General features: G+C 42.3%; 1 protein-coding gene across 17 annotated transcripts in view; it reads right to left on the bottom strand.

The window, feature by feature from the left end:
• Positions 1 to 19,160, bottom strand: part of samd12 (sterile alpha motif domain containing 12) — a 61,070-nt gene that overhangs the window by 34,321 nt on the left and 7,589 nt on the right. For 12 of the 17 annotated variants that reach the window (XR_014117851.1, XR_014117849.1, XR_014117852.1 and 9 more), the window contains 3 exons: positions 14,607 to 14,803; positions 10,685 to 10,814; positions 2,170 to 2,404 (listed from right to left, as the gene is read on the bottom strand). Coding sequence is in view for 14 of the 17 variants with exons in the window: in XM_081699986.1 (XP_081556112.1) it covers positions 2,170 to 2,404; positions 10,685 to 10,814; positions 14,607 to 14,803 (562 nt within the window). In the remaining 3 variants the exon portion in view is untranslated. The remainder of the gene's footprint in view (positions 1 to 2,169; positions 2,405 to 10,684; positions 10,815 to 14,606; positions 14,804 to 19,160) is intronic. The other 5 variants (XM_081699935.1, XM_081699939.1, XM_081699958.1 and 2 more) reach the window with 2 other exon arrangements.

The raw sequence follows: 19,160 nt of genomic DNA, 5'->3' as shown, positions 1-19,160 counted from the left end.
TTTATAAAAATGTAAATAATATTAAAAAAAAATAAAAAAAAGATAAACTGTATATAATGCTTGGTTTGTTTAGGCTGCAATTATTCACTGCTTCCCAAGTTTGGGATTCATTAAATAAACGAATACTGAAGGCATTTATTTTTAATATCTAGAGGCCCACTGCCTGCATCATCTTGAATCGAGTAATTATTCGATGTATTCACAGATCCATATTTGAAGGCACTCTATAAACCACTAATGAGAAGCATGTGTGTCAAACGATTAGGAACAGTTTTCATAAGCCTGATAAACAACCAACTTCTGCATTCTGTGCCAGCTGCTGTGCTAGCCTCACGGCATACATGCTAACATGGATAAGCTGGTTATTAATTGTTACAACATCATCTGTCCTGATGTTGCAGAAGAGTTGTCTCACATGATGTCAGAACTGAAGATCTAACATGCAAATCAAGTTAAAAAACTGGACAAGGTCATTGGGTTTAGCCACGTCCATACAAATGGTACATTAAACCAGCAAACCCTGAGGGAACACATTAAACATGTGAAAATAATTTCATCATTCTGCTTCTTTGGAAGCATGCCGAAAACAGTAAGAGACTGCTGTTCTCGGTGGGGTGGCCTGACTGACTCTCCAGACTCCTCTGCATTGAGCTCACATCCTCATTTGTGCCAAAGACTGCACAAACACAATGAACTCCTCAAGCGTGGTCCGCTCTGATGATGACGAGAGTGACACGACCAGCAACAGTGGATCCGTTCTTTCGGCCCACTGGTCTGCTACAAGGGCTCGGAGCAATAAAGGGTCTGTTGCTGCTTGGCTGGCTGCAACTGATAAAGCTACAACTTTCCCATCGTCCTGCTGGCATTCGGGGAGCCAGAATCTCATTATTTTGCTTCCATGGCCCAACAAGCCTTAAAGGTTAATTACTGTCCATCCTCACAACTGGAGCACAGAAGGAGCTGCTAGCCCATCACTGTGGGGTGAACACCAATGCTGTCACCAATGTGACTTTGCTGGCTTATACTATGGCAGTTTGTCTAAACTTTTCTTACTTTTCAAAGATGCTAATCCTTGTTAATCTTAAAACAATATGCTGGTTTCATTATCATATAAGGCAAAGACATACAAAAGGTTTGTTTGTACAGAGAGTTACTGACTTTAGCCAATAATTGTTTTCCCCAATAATGACAAGCAGACCAGGAGCTATCAGCTAGCCTGGCATGCGAGTCTTCACCAACTTCTCCTCTCTCTGTCAGAGCCCCAAGCTAGCCTGTCCTTAGTTTACTGCACCTTCCTTCCTCAAGCTGTCAAATAGTGGTCAAGAATCAGGACCCCTCTTTGTTGGTGTGCTGTCTATTCAGATGTCTGTCAAGAAGGAGACACAGAGCAGCATGGCGCTTGGATAGTAAGTCTGTGTGAGTGTGGGAAGAGGAAAACACCCTCTTCCCCTATGGACCCACATGCTTCAGATTAAGTAACTCAAGTTTCTCAGTTCAATAAATTCAGTTGAAATATACAGCCTCAGCATTCAAGTTATTTTTTTATCTTTATTTTATCTTATCTTTATCTTATCTATATCTTTAATAAACACATAAGCTTGATAAAAAGTCACTCAACCAGATGTGTGCCATATAGACAACTCACTCTTAGATTGCAAATATAGTCAGAAGCAAAAGAAATCTCACAACTTGTTGCAGTATGACAAGCGCAATGTGAAAATAACATCTGTTATTTGTTGGGGGTTATAAAAATTAAATAATTTCCTCAATTTGGCAAATATAGTGCTTATGTTTCTGTTCAAATGATGATGTATTCTCTGGCTTCTAGTGTACACTGTGCATGTGCACTATATTTATAGAGTCTGTGCAACCCACATAAAAACCCAGGGCACACCAATCCAACATGGTCTAACAAGCTCAACATGGGCAATTGTGATTAGATGTTTAAAAAAACAAACATGCATATAAATGAATGAATAGGGAAGATTATGTCTGGTTTTCAATCAGCCTAACCATGCTAATATAACACACAGTATGTAAACATGCATTCCAAGTCTTATTCAAAGTTGGATTTATTTTGCTGAACTTGAAACAAATGGTTGGAAATAGTTAACATGATTGCACTACCGATGTGCTTGTGTGTATGTGAGTGTGTGAGTATTTGTGTACCTTGTGTGAGAAGCTGCAGAGTGCGAACCTCCTCTCTGACGCGCAGCTGCAAGACCTGCTGGAGGATGTGCTGTCTCTGACTCTCCTGCATGATCCCCATCCTCTCCAACTTCCTGTCTGTTAGCCTCATCAGAGCTCGGCCTGTATGTGCACGCACACACGTATGCACACACACACACACGCACGCACACACGCACGCACGCACGCACGCACACATAAGAACTTCTGTTCCACTCTAATTTGGAGAGAAACAAATCAGCACCATAATCAATGTGAATAGTAATTACAATGCAAATAGTCTGTTTACATAGAAAACTTACTATTTATTTGTCATAAATCTTTCAGTTTGACAAATATAAAAGTCACATGCACTGAACCCAGGAAGATGGGTGTATGTGCACATTACAGTGCCTGTAATAATAGGTCTTGAATGTAACACTGGATTGGATATTGCAATACATTACAAGGACATAATGAGAATAAATACCATAATTACTGAAAATAAATGGACTGGAAACTTTTGCTCCAGACAGAAGAATGGTCAAGGTCAGATGAAGTTCACCATATTTTATTCTTTTTTTCTGTGTACTTTCATCAATGTTTTCCCAATCTTAATGACACAGTAGCTGGGGGCAGACTAAATAATCCAAGCTATATAAAATTTCTCTATGTGACCTGATAATTGGTGTTTTTGCATACTGAACTGTGACTTCTGGCTTAAGGCACATCTTATAGAAAAAGGACTTATAGATGTGCCATGGAAAACATGCAGTTTCACATGCATCCTGATGGGGCAAAACATGATGTCTTAATTCACCAGGAGGCAGGCAGAACAGAGCAGCATTCAGCTGTGACATAAAGCAAGCACTGCACTCCCTCTGATGACATGCGTGGGTAGATTGTTCTCTCTTTCTCTTCACTCATACTCCTCAGCATTGTCTCTCAGCTGTGATTATATGTAAATTATGCTTGCTGGCAGAGGGGTGCTGGACTATCCCAGACTGGCTTCATGGAGCACCAGCCTGCCAGCAGGTTGGCAGCAGGCAGATAGCTTTTCTAAGCAAAGTGCACACTGCCTCTGTGCACACCTGATGCTCCTGAGTCTAGTAGACCTTCAAACAGCCAACTACTGCTTCATACAGGTTACATTTATACAGGTAAATGTGAAAAAGATGAGAAGGGGAAGGTGGGGCAGGAGGCATTTAATTGGCATGCCTCCCAAGACATCAGGGAGGAAACTATGGTCAGAGTCCCTGCAGGCCAAAGACAAGAGTGGAAAAGTCAGACAATGGAATAATGAAACCGAGTAAAGAGGCCTTTTGGTTTGCAAAATCTTTCATAATATAACAGATTTTTTTTTAAAGCATCGCAATATAAGTACAAGTGTTTCCATGCCAGTCACCAAGCAACAAATACATCAACACATAAGAATATTTCACTGACATTTAGAAACGCCTGAAGTGAGGGTCTGTCTAGTGAAAGCACAGCAGGGTCCTGTCTATGGTCATGCTGCACTGGAATCACACGGGTGGGTGGCAACACGTAGAGTCTCATGTGAAGAGAGGATGGAGTGTCTGTAAGAGGAGAGGGGGCTGAGCTACGTCCTCATTAAGTAGCCAGTGGGCAGAAAGGCTCAGTGAGGAGTCAAAGCAGCGTGCCTGCTCTCTGACTTGGTGCCTTCAGAATCCCACAGAGGCACAAGAGTGAATGAGTCAAACCTCAGCTAATACACAGAGCAGTGTAGTGCAGAAGAGAATGGGTGCATTGGGTGGGGGAAAGGTAGTGAGAAGAGATAAGACACAAGAGGAGGAAACAGAAGAGGTAGAAGGGAAGAGAATGTGAAGTGAGGAGACGATAGTGGACAAACCATAAACCAAAGAAGTAGCAAGCGGGAATAACGCCCTTCCAAACATAGCCTGGTGTCCTATAAAAAACCCTTACGGATGTTTCTGAGCTGTACCCGGCAGAAGGCACGGGGACCTCAAAAGGTCACTGAGTGGGAGAACCACTGCAGCAAGATAAGCCACAGCAAGACAGGCAAGAATTCATGGTTCATCTCAGTCCACCCGATTTCACTTCCATGCACTGAATGTTGAATGGGAAAGAAGCCATATAAGGGAAGAAGGCTCCAAGACTCTCGTCACAAGTTGTATATACTCTTGGGCGATTGAAGGAAATGGGCTCTTCACTTTCTGAATAACTGTAATGGCCCCCCTTTCCACTGCTTTCAGTGGGAAGAGAGCCAGGTGACTGAGCTAACAGCATCACTGCTGTTTTTTTCCCCCACAATATCCACTTATTTTTTATCCAACTGACTGATAGAATAACTTCAAACATGTTTGTGTACTGGATCGCAGGACACTTTTAAATTCCTCATCTTCCTCAGCCTCTTTCAGACACTGCCAATTCTGCTTGTGCTGATGGTCCCTTATCTAAAAATGCAACACATCAAATCGTTGCCAAGATGTATGAAGACTTGTGCTACATTTCTCTGCTACATTTACTTCTCCGTGAGCCAAGCAGGAGAGGTGAGTGAGAAGGAGGATGCCAGGGGCTCCAACTCTCTGAACTCGCTCTGCTAGGTCGGGTTGTGCGTGGGACAGAGCTAGGCTGCAAGGCAACAGGGAAGGGAACGTTCCTCAGATGAGACTGTTGCATACTTCACATAGTTTAGCTGCAGCTGCCTTTCTTTAGCTTAAGGGATAATCTTTATCGCCTATATGTGCAGGCACGCACGCACACACACGCACAGCTGTGGCTTGCTGCCTGGGAGGCACTGTGATAGCCCCTCAGTTTGACATAAAGGCAGGAAAGGATCTCATTATAATGCATCCAAACAGCTTTTTACCCTAAGGACACATGCTCATCACAGAGACCAAACACATTTTAGTTGGGAACTATGGCTGAGGGCTGGATTTCTCAAGGAAAAATGACAACATGCTAAGGAAAATAATATATTCTATAAAAGTGATTAGCAGTTTAGGTGTTGAAAATTCATTCAGTTAGGGAGCCAGTTAAATCTACACTAGCAGACACTAAATCTAGCAAACATTTCAAGCACTTTTATTTTTATTGAAGGTCACCTTTATACATCTGAAATTGTTTTGTTAACATTATCCGGTCCATTGAGTTGCTAACTCTGTATTGATTACTGGACAGGAGGACAAAAGTGGAATTTAATCAAGAGATGGCAAAGATTAAGATACTGAGAGTTGGAGGCATGGAAGGCAAGAATGAGGGCAGAAAGAACAAAAGAGAGAGAGAAAAAATGCAAAAAAAGAGCATGGGGAAACGGAGAGAGAGGGAGAGAAAGAGTAAGAATAAGGGAAAAAGGAGGAGGTATGAATGAAAATGGGCTTACTGGCCTTCATCTGTAACTATGTTCACATTCAAAGAAACTCGGCCCCCTCTTCTCCTCTCCTCACTGACTGTGAAGAAGAAAGCCTGGCATGCTGGTTTCATTGGAGAATACAGAAGAAAGGAGGGCATTATTCTAATGCCTGTGAGCTCCTCCTCTCTAATGAGAGCCACTCTGTAGGCACACAGAAATCAGTATCCATTCACAACCTGTTCTTCACCCCCGCGAGTAGGAGGGTTGCACAATACATTGTTAATTGGCGTGGCAGTACTTGGCCTCTGCCTTACCGTTATCGGTAGGTTGTACTACTATGCAAATATAATACCTCTAAAAACCATATCATTCAATGTGTGCTGTGAGAATCCTGAAATTCCAGGTGATAGCACTGTGGGTGTTTTGACAAATTACAGCACTGACACGATTCAACAAAGAAAATCATTTTCTAAAGGGCTCACGAATGTGTTTTTAATGCATATCGCAATAACAGTAAGCAGCAAAATAATGGCAGCATTGTATTGTGTCCATGCCGTGTAGGCCTGCTCTGCATACAAGAACATGGAGCTCCCTAAAACCACTTGGTTTGCAGATTAAGAAAGCACACGTCAGAGCACAAAGCCACACTGTATGAGTGCTGAGATATGATCGACAGATTAAGCCTTTCTTCTGCAGTCAATCCTTCCTCCCTGCAGCAGTATCCACTATAACACAAGTTTTGCTAATGGGGTGCTCAGAATGGAGCCATAGTTTACAGGCTCCAAGCCCCAATAAAAAACTATGCAGCCAAGTTTTACGACTAATTGTTCAAAGCCTAGACATGACAGTGCTTATATTTTTGTCGGTACTGCTCATGATGGACATTAAATGCATTGTGAATCATTCACTAATGTGTCAGACAGAAAACAATCATATGGTCTAGCTGCCCCAGAGGACAGGCCAATAATAGCTCTGCCCCTATTGCACCATGTGTATGAGATCACTGCAGTCTGGCTGCGTAGTGTAGCATGATCACTATTGTGTGCTCTGAGAGCTGCAGTTCTATCCAATCTTAAAAAGGGTAAAAAAAACAAAAAAAACCCCAAACAAACCACAAAGTAAAAACTGTACTTTTCCTGAGCATGGCAATTTTGGCCGCCAACACCTCATCATCTCTCTTGCAGTAATGACCACTGAGCTATGGAGAGCTCAGCGCATACGTCCAGTCAAACATCGCAATATATCAGACACACTCGAAACAGCTGCAACCAAAATCCCAAAAAGCTCCATCAGCAGGATTGTTCATTCTGGCAGGGTTGTTCATGGAAAAGTGGTGTTATTACACAGCGGCTGTTACCATTACCATTTAGTACAGCTTAGAGATCCCAGTGGCAATTACCGCTGCACATTCTGTTCAGTTTGGCGGTTAAGGCACAATTAGTCAAAAGGACTAGTTTGTGGAGAACATCTGAACAAATGTACAATGATGAATAATAGCTTTTGTATGTTACAGAGTAGAGGAGGAAGCAGGCGTACACATGGCTAGTTCGGTGTGTTTCGCCCAGAGTGTTGATGAGTTGTGTACTTCCTCATCAGGGCCCACTGCCTCACGCTCACTTAAGGCTATTCACATGGTAAATCACCCATGTAGCCCCTGAAGTCAGCTCCAAATCTTGTCTCCCATCATCAGCCCTTTAACCTAACCTTGGACACTCCAAATTTCCACACACATCACATGAATATATTTAAAATATTCAGATAAAAAGTTGATGAATGAACGAAGACCTGGAGAAGTTATGTTGATTGACCTGCTGGCATGTCAGTATGAGTGAGATGTCTGATGTGTCAGTGGTGGCTGGAGCCTTCCCTCAGTTTTCATACGGTCAACACGTATTTTTCCTCTGGCACAGAAAAAGCTGAAAAGTGCAACTCACTTTAGAGGACATTCAAATCCAAGTGGTTTGTCATTTAAAAATGGAAAATGAACAGGGAAACAGTGAAAACAGAGACTTTATGGTTTCTGTATGAGCAGGAAGAAAATAGTGAGAGAGAGAAAAAGATCTTCACTGACTAACCAAGACCTCTAGTGAGTCAGCTCACTAGTGTCTCAATATGACTCTTTATAAAAATCTTGAAGGCTCATAAATAAACCCAGCTCCTTAACCGCACCCTGAGTAAAAATTCTTTGGAGGATGGAACATGGGCAATGGGGACCAAACCTCTTCAGATTCAATTACTTTCAAAAGAGGATATGAACGGAGAGCCTGTTAACGAGAAACATCCCAGCTGCTTTCATTTAGTCTGACAGTAGAAGGTCTGGCTGGCTTTCCTGTCTGCCTTCAGTTCCATTGCTTGGCTGCTACAGCCACCCACCCCTACTCCACCCCAATTCCACCCCCTCTCCACCCCAACCCTCCCCAAGTCTTAGTAAAGACAGACATGTGTGTGCAAATTATGCTTGGCTTTAGGTTAAAAGTTTGGGGAGCAGCTTAATGATATATGATACAGTTCTAGGCTGTTAAAGAAAAACCACACTGCGTCCATCGTGTGAGAAGTCCCCAAGATGATCTGTGGTTTGGGGATGGGAACAAGCTCAAAGAACATCCAAGATTAAAATGTCAGTCTTACTAAAGGTCTGATACCAGTCTAATTTGTGATGATACAAAATTGCAATAGCACACATCAAGCATCATGTAAATGTGTTTCCTCTCCACTTGGCTGGGACCTAGTGTGCCTCAAAGGAGCTCTTACCAGAACCTACAACAAGCCATGAGATGACCACTGAAATTCACTGACAACATACTGTACCTGGAGACTGCTCTACCTGCTCTGCTCTTCCAGCTGCTCTACTGCTCCTTCAGTACTCTACTGATCGTAGCTGCAGGATATTAGGCAGTATGAGAAAATCCTTAAACAGAAACTGCCATCTTGACAGAAAACAATCACAGCACCAGAGCACAGAGATTAGAGACTGTAATGGCAGCTGTTCTATGTGAAAAATCTATGATGTTATAATACGTAACTACACAGACCAAAAATATGTGCTTAATTCATTTTGCCCCAAACCACTTACTGACTCTGTTTTTGTGAAAGAGAATGAAAACAGCATATTTTACTTCTGATCTTGGGGAAACTAAACATTCCCTGAAATACAATCAAACTGTTGTAACAAAAATGCAGAATGTAAATATGGCTTTAATGAGAAAACCCCTTTACCTATGACCTCCAGGGTTTAGGTAACTTGCTTCCCTGAACAGACATCATTTGATTGCTACAGTACACAGCTAAAACGGCATATTCCTGGCCAGAGAGATGCCCATGTCTGACTTTACAGAGAGATGCCTGTGCCTGACTTCATCTGCATAAACGCCTCCTCTCCTGTTCACACAATTTCATGAATGAGTGCCTAATTTCAGACTGCCTCCTTCCCTCCCATTGCCTGATGGGTAGTTAGTGTTCACATTGTTGTGCTGTATGGATCTTTATAAGCCCCACTGCACTGTGGCCCCCGGGACCAGCAGCGTAGGGAAAGCTAGACTGCCATTTGATTGGGTCTGACATCTGTGCCTGGTTCAGTCAGCAACAGCCTTTCCCAACAGCAGATGACATACTGAGCACACTCCTTCGCTACTCAGCACACCTACGCTATCAGAAATATGTGCTTAACTCATTTACCACAACTGCTCACTGCTTCTGTCTTTGTAATTGCTAGAGATTAGGGACTAATATCTAATTATGTCTTAATATGCTCTAATGCATTTTTAATGACAGCTCGGTGTTCAAGTCAAATGCGAGGAGTCTATCGGGAGAGGAACAGAGGAAGCGAGAAGGCATCTTGGCAGTCATGGGCTAGTGATGGAGATGACAATGCCCCTGCGTCTTGCTACACTCTCCTGCTGATGTAAACTGACTAATATGTAATATGACTAATAAGTAATTTAGACAGAGGAGAACATGTTGCCCAAAAGCAAATATACGACTTCATAGTAGTGGAATGAATCTTCGCCGTCTGAGTCCCTTCATGTTGAATAAACAGACATCCTGTCAATAACCAGACACCCATTAGGTTATACATCACAATTTGTGTACTTGATCAATTTTTTTTTCCTTTTTCCTCATATTGTCTTGTGATTTGAGTCCTAATCTTTTGTTTATTCTAATGAAAAGTATTGAGCTGCACAGGGCATCAAAATCACTGGAGAGGGATGCAAATTGCATTGTGTCACTAATTGGCAAGGCCTGGTGCCTATTAAATAGATTCTGTTAATTAATGCTGGATAGTCAAACTGAGTCACTAGAATATCTTTTGCATAAATTACATCTAATTGGAATGTGCACTGCCCTGACCCTTAACACAGATTGGAATCAATATCCTTAGAGTCACATTGGAATTATTTGGAAAAAGATATGCAATTGTTTTAGCACTGAAACACCAGCAAATGGTTCAAACTATTTCAGGAACATAAGATGGTGTATTCTCAAGAGAATGAAAGACCATGTTATAAATTCAGGGGAATTCACTACAGAATTCCAGTTATAGTTTTCTCTATGTTATAATTGAGGGGAAAAGGATAAAGCAAGATTTTAATCTTATTCAAGTTTTCACCTTCAGAGATGACACTGGCCCTGAATGAAATGCTTGAGTCCCTGTGTCATAGCTCCAGACTAAACAAAATTCTTAAGAGCCACTGGCTCCATAATGAAACATAAAAAACCAACTTGGATAATATAGGCAATATTGAAAGATTTGGTGTTTGTCAGCTCTGGCAAGGGAGAAGAAAAAAAGAAAATTGTCCTTTGGAGCACTGCAAACCATTTTAGGTGTAATCTGGGGAACTCACCAGCCTCCAGTGTATCATCAAATATGTAGTGTGCTGAAAAACATGGCCCTAGGACCTCCTCATTACTCCCAACCTAGTGCTGTCAAAGCCCAGGAACATGAAACAATCAAGTAGTGATCTCACTAACATTTAGAACCAAGTATTGATGAGCAAGTGCATTGCCTTGTGAAATATCATTTCAAACAAGATCCCCACAGGGAACTCATTATGATGCAATCGCCCTGCATCCTAGAGGTTATGGAAATCACAATTAGTGCCTGTGCCATTACGCACAAAGTGGTTCATTTAAGTGCGGTGTGGCACTAGCTGTGTTGTGATGACTGACCCAGGGAGGAGTATGTACCTGTGATGTCATGCTGTTTGAAGGAGTCACTGTAGACTTGGTGCTGGGTAGGGCAGTGCTTCTTCAGCCATTTGCACACATCCTGCTGGGTCCACAGGGCCACTGGTTTGGACAGCTTCACTGTCCCCGGCTGGACAACAAAGAGGGACAAGCAGTCAGACTCAACTCATACACAGCATCACTGATGTGTCTGAAGGGGTCAAACAATATTCTACAAATGGCATTCTTCTTCTGCAGGACTGAACAGAAAATGAAGACATCCAGGATTAAGGCAAGATCAATGCAGTACAAGGAACAAGTTAAATGAGAATGAATAGTATGGTCAGCACTGTTGCTAACACTTAAAATGATGTTAGTGCCATAATACTTTAAGGGAACCGACATTTATCAGATTTAGTATATCTCCAAGCTGGACTGATCATGTCATGTTCATGCACAGATCAATGAAATAATTCAAGATATGATCAGGTCCACAGAATGTGATAAAGTTTCTTGGACTTTTTGCTTTTCTGTTCAAATGTGGCCAATGGCTCACTATTGACTAAGCCAATCTTTAAAGCATAACTATGAATGCTATTTTTCTATGAATGTTATTTTATTTTTGTACAGATTAATACCTAAAAGAACAATAGAAAGGGATATATAAAATAGGATGTTTCTTTTGATGTAATTTTTAAAAATTGTTTGCATCATATTTCTGCTTTACAATGCATGTTCCCACTCACAGCACGTAGTGAGACAACGGAGGTTGCAGCCAACTTTACAACCTTGACTGAATTTGGACGGGGGATTAGGAGTCTTGCAGGTATTAGCTCAGAATGAAAACATTACGCAGTCATGCGCTCTATGCTACCAGCTCAGGGTGAGTGCCCTAGCAGACTGCCTTTGCTTGTTATTTGCTCTACAGCGGCCGTCCAGGGTAAACAGACCCTTGCTGCTCGCCACCCTGATGCTCTCCTTGTGCTCCTCCCAGCACAGGAAAAGTATGTGAAATTATGGCTCTTGGCACAGTCCGCCAAGATCGCCAGCGTGTTTGCAGCGGGGCATGGTTAAACGTGGCGATGACCCAACTCAGCCAAGCAGCCAGACACTGAGTAAACAGAGGCCAGCCCAAGTTTGGGGGAGGGGGAGGAGAGGGCTAGTTCGGGGGGATCTGGCCCCACTATGACAGCCCAGTGCCAATTAACCCAGTCTGTCGGGCAGCAATGACAAGCATGCATTCTGTTCACATGTGCGATGACAACACCAGAGCATAACGCTGTGATACAGTGCAGAATCTGTAAGCTGCCTAACACAGAGCTTTGAGCAGGTGCCCTGCAGGGAGCTGTGCTCAGAGCGAGATGCGCTGGGTGGATGGGATGCAGCTGCCAGCCATGCGCCTCCAGGAGGGTCTCACTGTATGAGGATTTTCAGCCAATTAGAGAGATGAGTGACAGAGCCATTGGGTTGGGATGAAGGGGGGGCTGTTGAAATTCCCTCTTCACACATTCAAACACACATATTTTGTGAGACACCGATACACACTATTGCTTGCAAATATTAACTGACATGGGAATGGAGAAAGTGAGCGAATGTGAATTTGACTGTGGACACACTGTAACAGACAAGCACACACCCACGAACACAAACATACCCACACACACCCACACACACACCCACACACACCCCCACACAAACTCCCCCAGGCACACTCCCTTTGTCCTTGATATAATTAGACAATGCAGGTATTTTCATGTTCCTATAGCAACAAAGCCAAGTTCTGAATACATAAACAATGAGAAGCATCCCCATCTGTGAGGTTTATCAAGTCATATCAATACATTAGCAAGACTTGAAAGATCTCAAGGAGACATCAAAAACATGATCAAAGAAAGCACCTATCAGTGAGGATTACCTCAGAAAAAAACCTGAACAAGCTTTAACCTTTTCTGAGGGACCTCTGGCTGAGCCTACTCCTATGGGCAACTCAAGCAAAAAATGCTGCAAATGGTTTCATGAATGACTTAATGTTAAATTCTACAACATTGAGGCTATTTTTTTCCAGTGCAAAAACTTGAAATATTGGATTCCTTTTTTTTTTTTCTTTTTTTTTTTAACAAGACCGTGGTTTACCTTTGTAGAGCACAGTGAGGATTAACGACTGAAGAAAGCACCAGCTTACAGCCAGAAATGCAACCCTTATGCTAGAGGCTGTTTTCATGAAAGTTGAGCGCCACCTTGTGGCACATCAAACAGTTTTTTTTTCCTTTGAGTTTTAACATGTGCCTCAAATTCAACCTCTACTCTCAGAACATCTCAGTCCTGTGCCTGAAGCTATTTCCTGTCAGTGGGGCACTCTGTTAATTAACTACCCTTTATAGTACCCTGCTTAGGTATTTACCCCCTCCCGAGAAATGAAGCGATGACTCCTCATTAATTGTTCCCTTCCCCACACCTCAGAGAGTTCCTGAGTGGATAGCCCAGTGATTTTATTAGAGAAATGGACTCTCCTGTGTTTAAACTGGATTTACTTGCTGATGGAACAGCAAAGCACATTCAAGGGCTGGAGAGTCTGTGGTATGGGAAGAGCATGACCCAACAGAGACCTCATTCAGACCTCTAACACACGAGGTTCAGAGCTTTCAACGGGGCTGCCGGGACTCTCCCCCAGCTGCTTGGCAGGGTTCTGTCCAGTCCCGTCCTGTTCTGTCCCAGAACTGCTAGATCCACACAGCTAGGCCCATAAAGCGACACTGCTCTTAATCCTATGCTTTGTCATCTGATCTGATGACAGCCTTCAGATGAGCAGCAAAATGTATTCAAGACTATGCAAGTCCAGTTGCCTTGATTTACTCCTGCTGGACAATGACCAACAGGTGCTCTGGTCTGTGTGTGCGTACCACAGCCAGTCTCTCATTATTAGGCTGGGCCAAAATACACTTCTTGCTATGCTAAAATACATTACTTGCTACATTTCTTGCTATGCTATAGGTCCAGGTATTTGTGTAAAGTTCTTTAAAAAACAACAATACAGAATGGCTTGTTATAAGATATAACATGAATTATCAGATCATCCTTGTATTTGACTATAGAGTATACATTTCAATCTGTACCTAAGACCAAGGTGAGCTCAGTCGTAATTACACCGAGGAAAGAAACACAATGATGAAATAAAGCACAGCAGGGGCATTGACTGAGCGGTACCTTACAAATCATCAGCCTGGCTTAAACCATGCTTAGCTTTCACACACAGGAAATATCCGCTTCCTGGAAGCTTGATAATGTTGTGTCTATAATGATTCCTTCCTTTTTAAAAAAATAAATAACAGATTAGTTTATGAACCTGCTTGATTCACCTAAAACTGACCCATTTAAAACTCATTCATTCAAAGATTCACACATTAAAAATGGCATGACAAATAAACAAATGAATGACATGTATCTGCAGTTCTAATCTAGGACAAGTCATGACTTATGCAATGCTGTTAATGCCATTGTTACTTAAGGACTAAGAACAACCAGACTATTGTTTTAAGTCAATGCTCATTTACCTGCATTGTGCACTTGACTGTGATGACATTTCTGAAGCCATTTACAACACTAGCATTATTATAATTTGCACACCTGACCTGGCTACTCAGTGTACTGTTCACTCCTACTTAAATCCACTAAGCTGTAATCAAGGTTTACATATTTATTGCTTACCTGATAGTCTTCAGTTTAATTCTACCTCGGCACATATTCTGTATTTATTAGCTATACGCCTACTCTCTTTGTGTTTTTAAAACTCCACTTAAGAAATAGCCCAGCAGTATTTTATTATACTGTATAACCCTGTATTGGTATAAAGACAATTAAGTTTAATTGAATTATTATTCACTGTTTATCTGTGTTATTCTTTCTTTATATAATTAGGCTCAGGGTTTCTGTCTCTGTGGCTTACCCTGGAGAGCTCCGACTCTGAGACGGAGCGCTGGGGTGGAGACCGGCATTGAAATGCAGTACTCTGGTCCAGGAAGCCCGGGCTGGTGCTCGCCAGTCCTGGGCCCTTGGTGATAGACTCCTCCTCCAGGTTTGAAATCACATCCTCTTTGCACACCTGATGATCGATCCCATTCTGACTCAGGTTACAGTGGACAGCTGGGGAAACAGACAAATTGATAGTGAATACTTTCTTTACAACCATTTTAAGGCACTAGAAACATTTAGAGAAACATTCTGAATGAGGTAACATACTAAAATTTGTGACACATTTATGAAGATAAAAAAAGATGTCTCTGACTGCATCCATTCAAATGCCTCAGCAAAGAACCTTTACTTTTCTAAGGAAAAAAAACAAAACAAAAAGAAACAGTTCCTACTACTTGTGCTCTGCACCACAATTCATTACACTATCAGGAACTGAATGATTCTAGGCTTTGTTTGCCAAAGATTGTGCCACACTCATCTTTATTTAAAAGTGATCATGAGCCATAGCTAACATAAACCATGTTTTAATGATTGCAAGGTGAAACATTAGGGAAACAGGTTCTGGCCTGCTTAAGTATTAATTACAAATCATTTTAGAAGATGGTCAGGTATCTGTGCCACTGAAAATGAAAACCTCTATGTTCATAATGTTCTTACTGGCAGCCAACTACTGATATCACATTACTTTCTCTGGAGAATTAACAACCACAAGGTGGTGCCACAGCACAGGCAGGTGATCCATATACATCCAAAGACAATGCGGTCATTCCTACTGCTTACTTCTACTAAGACAGAATTTGGTGCAAGAGCCCAGAGAGCAGGCTCTGGAGTGCAGTGTAGCTGTGGGTGTGCTCTCTGCTGCATCCTCCTTCTTCAGGCTGCTTTGGCTCTGAGAATGTTGGCCTCTTCTCATTACCCTGGTCACGGCCCTGTGAGCCCGAAGCACCCTGCTGGCCTTCCTCCCTCTCCCTCTTCTACCCACAATTCTCCTTCATTTCACTTCATGTCACTGCCTCATTTGAAAGAACGCACATGCAAAATTTTGTTTTGTTTACTGCCGGTGTGAAGTTGGCATAGTGTCTCTGTGCCTGCGTGGGTTTCTTCCAGGTTCAAAAGCATATGTATCAGGCTGACTGGGGTGTCTACATTGGCCCAGTGAGAATGAGTGGGGGCATGTGCCCTGTGAAGAACAGGCACAGGGTTTGCTCCTTCCTTGTGCTCCGTGATCAAGTTAGGCTTCAACCCTTTGCAACCCTGAATTCGTCTAGAAGATGAATGAAGTAAGGATGAAAGAATGAAGGAACAAATAAACAGATGAATGTTTGTTGTTTGCTAAATATGAATAGTTCCTATTGGACATATAAAAGTCAAAGGAAGAACCAATGGATGATAAAAAATTGTGGGCTGAATACTTAATGGACTGTATAGGTATCAGAATCAGTAACATCAAAAAGTTCATTGTGTCATTATGATATATGAGGAGTGTGAAGAGAAACCTGAACAGAAAAAACCCAAACAAGCTTTCTTCTCTTCTTGCTATGCCCTTGTCATGCCATTTCATGCAAGACTTCTCCCCATATCTCTCTGGTTATGGTACTAACTGCAAAGATAGCAATGCAGAATCCTTTAGTCCATTCAGATATTTACTTAGGTGTACTGTGCTAGATGCAAAAACAGGCATTTCAGTTAGGCATGCGCGAATGGTCATGCATGTCATCATGTCTGATAATACTGTTAACTAACTGACAGCAGCAATGCACATACAGCAAAAACAACAACAAAAACATTTTATCTCTCAGGCCTCATGTCTTTAATGCAGTCTTAATGAATGAAACAGCCATGATGCAGCAATATGTCTCTCATAGCATCAATTTAGCTAATACAAAAGGTCAAGCTGAGGCCTGAATCCCACACATGCCTCTATCCAGCTAGAGAGCCTGACCCATACACAGAACACCTGAGGCTTACTCCTCCACTTCTTTCACAGCTGGCTTCACCACAAGAATGCAAGGTATGAAAGATGAAAAGATGCCGACATGTGCTTTTGGGGAGTGCAGGCCAGACAGCTTGTTCTGCTTGTTCCAACATGACAGAAGCTAAAAAAACACCAGATACTTCCTCAAGCAGCATAAGTGAAAGACAGAGACGGATAAGCATATACATACATACATACATACATACATACATACATACATACATACATACATACATACATACATACATACATACATACATACATACATACATACATACATACACACACACACACACACACACACACACACACACACACACACACACACACACACACACACACACACACACACACACACACACACACACACACACACACACACACACACACACGGGGGGGGGGGATCGAATGACAGGAAGGAGAGAGAGAGGGATGACAGGAAGGAGAGAGAGAGACAGAGGCAGGTAGGGAGAGAAAGAGAGACTAGCCATAGTCACTGTAAGAGCAATGAACAATTTTCTCCTCTACTATGAAATATTCACACAGAGTAACCAAAGGTTCACTGTAAAATTGAAGAATATACTACCAAATTTTGAAATTTTTCCCCAATCTAAAAAATTTAAAATTGTCCTGGAGAAGGAAACAGCACCTCTTACTGCAAAATATGTGGGAACATTAGTAACGCACTCTACACTTACTACACCTCTCACTGTATATAATATCTGTCTATATCCCGTTAATATGTTTAATGTTAATATTGCTGATTCTGTTTTATCTTGTTTATTATATTTGTCAAATTCTTTCTACTTTTATCAATATCTTGTTACCTTTGACCATTAGACCCATTGTCATCATCAGTAACTGAAAAACATTATTATTATTTCCACAGTGCATGTTCACCTCCAAATTGTATTTGCTTTGGCAAAATTATACCTGATACAGTAATGCCATCATCTCATTGAGAACACTAACAGTATAGCTAATCAGAATAAATCACCGGGTTAGATCCTGGCCTTGCCCAGCCGCTGTAAATGCTGGGAATATTTACTTGGTCTTGATCTAGCTGCTCAACTGGTGAGATCAGCCAGCTCCACAGAGAGACAGCGGTTAAACAAAAGCAACTTAGCATGCATGACACAAAGTGCTTATCTCACTCTGCCCCTTGCTGCCTCCTTTCCTTTGCTCTTTTCCTCCCACTCCCTTCTCTACCTTTCTCCCTCTGCAGAGCAGAAATGTTCTCCCTCCACCTAATGTTCAGCTACTTCTCAGCTGAGCAATACTTGAATTAGAAAAGAGAGAGAGAGAGAGAGAGAGAGAAACATTTCACTAATGGGAGGAGTAAGAGGTCTGGAGAATAGTGATTGAAGCACCTGGGGCGAGGATGGGCAGGGTTTTAAAAAAAATTTTTTTACATCATCATCTAAATATAGCTCAGAACATTCTTCAGCCTCGACTCTCCGACCTGCGCAGTGAGGAGTGAAAGTGAGGGAGGGAACGGATGAGAGATACATCAATGAGCACAGTGCAGCACCTCCCCCCCACCACCCCTGCCTCAGGTCACGCATGGAAAGGAGGGGAGAGAATACTGAATGAACGCTAGAGCAATCCCCCAGACCACCCAATGCTGTAGCGCACTGATAGTTCTAACAGAATTAGCCTCCCTAACGCAGTAGGCAAGGCAGAATGCCTTGGCGGACTTTGCTTAGCGTCTGTGTTGGACTGATTCACTTGACTGCAGGTTTGCTGAGCTCATGACAAGTACATAATCAAAAGTGAAGCTTGGTTGGGCAGCCGAAGTAGAGGAGGGAGGGAGGTTTATGACCCAGAAACATGCTGTTCGGGTACAGAGCTGAGCCCGTTCAGATTCTGTTCCTGCACCAGAAAACAGCAGGGGACCTCATCGCTACACACCATCCATAGAACAAACCCTAAAACTCTTCTAAAGGACTTCCAAGCAAGAATACCAATATTCATGGAGTGGACAAGTTAGCTATTGTATCAATCCCAGCTAACTAAATTCATAGTCTAGTCAACAGTTCATAGTCACCATATCTGATTGAGCAAACCTGTGAATTGGGGTTCAATTTGGATTTTATCCCAAACCCCCTCTGTTCATCTGGCTCAGCAGTTACATTTTTAGTCAGAGCTTGGTTTCTTTTCATTCAATATTTTTAAATGTAATTCACCAATTGTACACCAATTCAGGCTTTTTTTGTTATCATCTGTTGTTTAATTAGTCTCCCATTAGTTGTATGAGAAACTGTTTGTGACCGAAACCAGTCTCTGCCCAGTGGGAGGCAAGTTCAATGGGGCTCTTTAAACTCCATGGTGCAGGTTTCCTGTCAGCAGGGGAACTCCACTGTGTGGTGTCCTTGTTACATGCCTGCTGGAGATCTAATTGAGCTCTTTGATGACCAAGCAAAAGACAGAATGGAGGAGAGAGCTAACTGTCACATTTGTGGGCCAAAATCTTGCTCATCCTCACTCCCTCTCTCTCCCTTACCAGCAGTCAAGATGAAAGGATGGTCTCAGTCCACTAAAGTGGGTCAGCTT

Source organism: Electrophorus electricus, chromosome 2 (genome assembly GCF_041902795.1).
Source record: "Electrophorus electricus isolate QZ-2024a chromosome 2, ASM4190279v1, whole genome shotgun sequence".
NCBI lineage: Eukaryota > Metazoa > Chordata > Actinopteri > Gymnotiformes > Gymnotidae > Electrophorus > Electrophorus electricus.
This window is presented reverse-complemented; position numbering and strand designations above follow the sequence as displayed.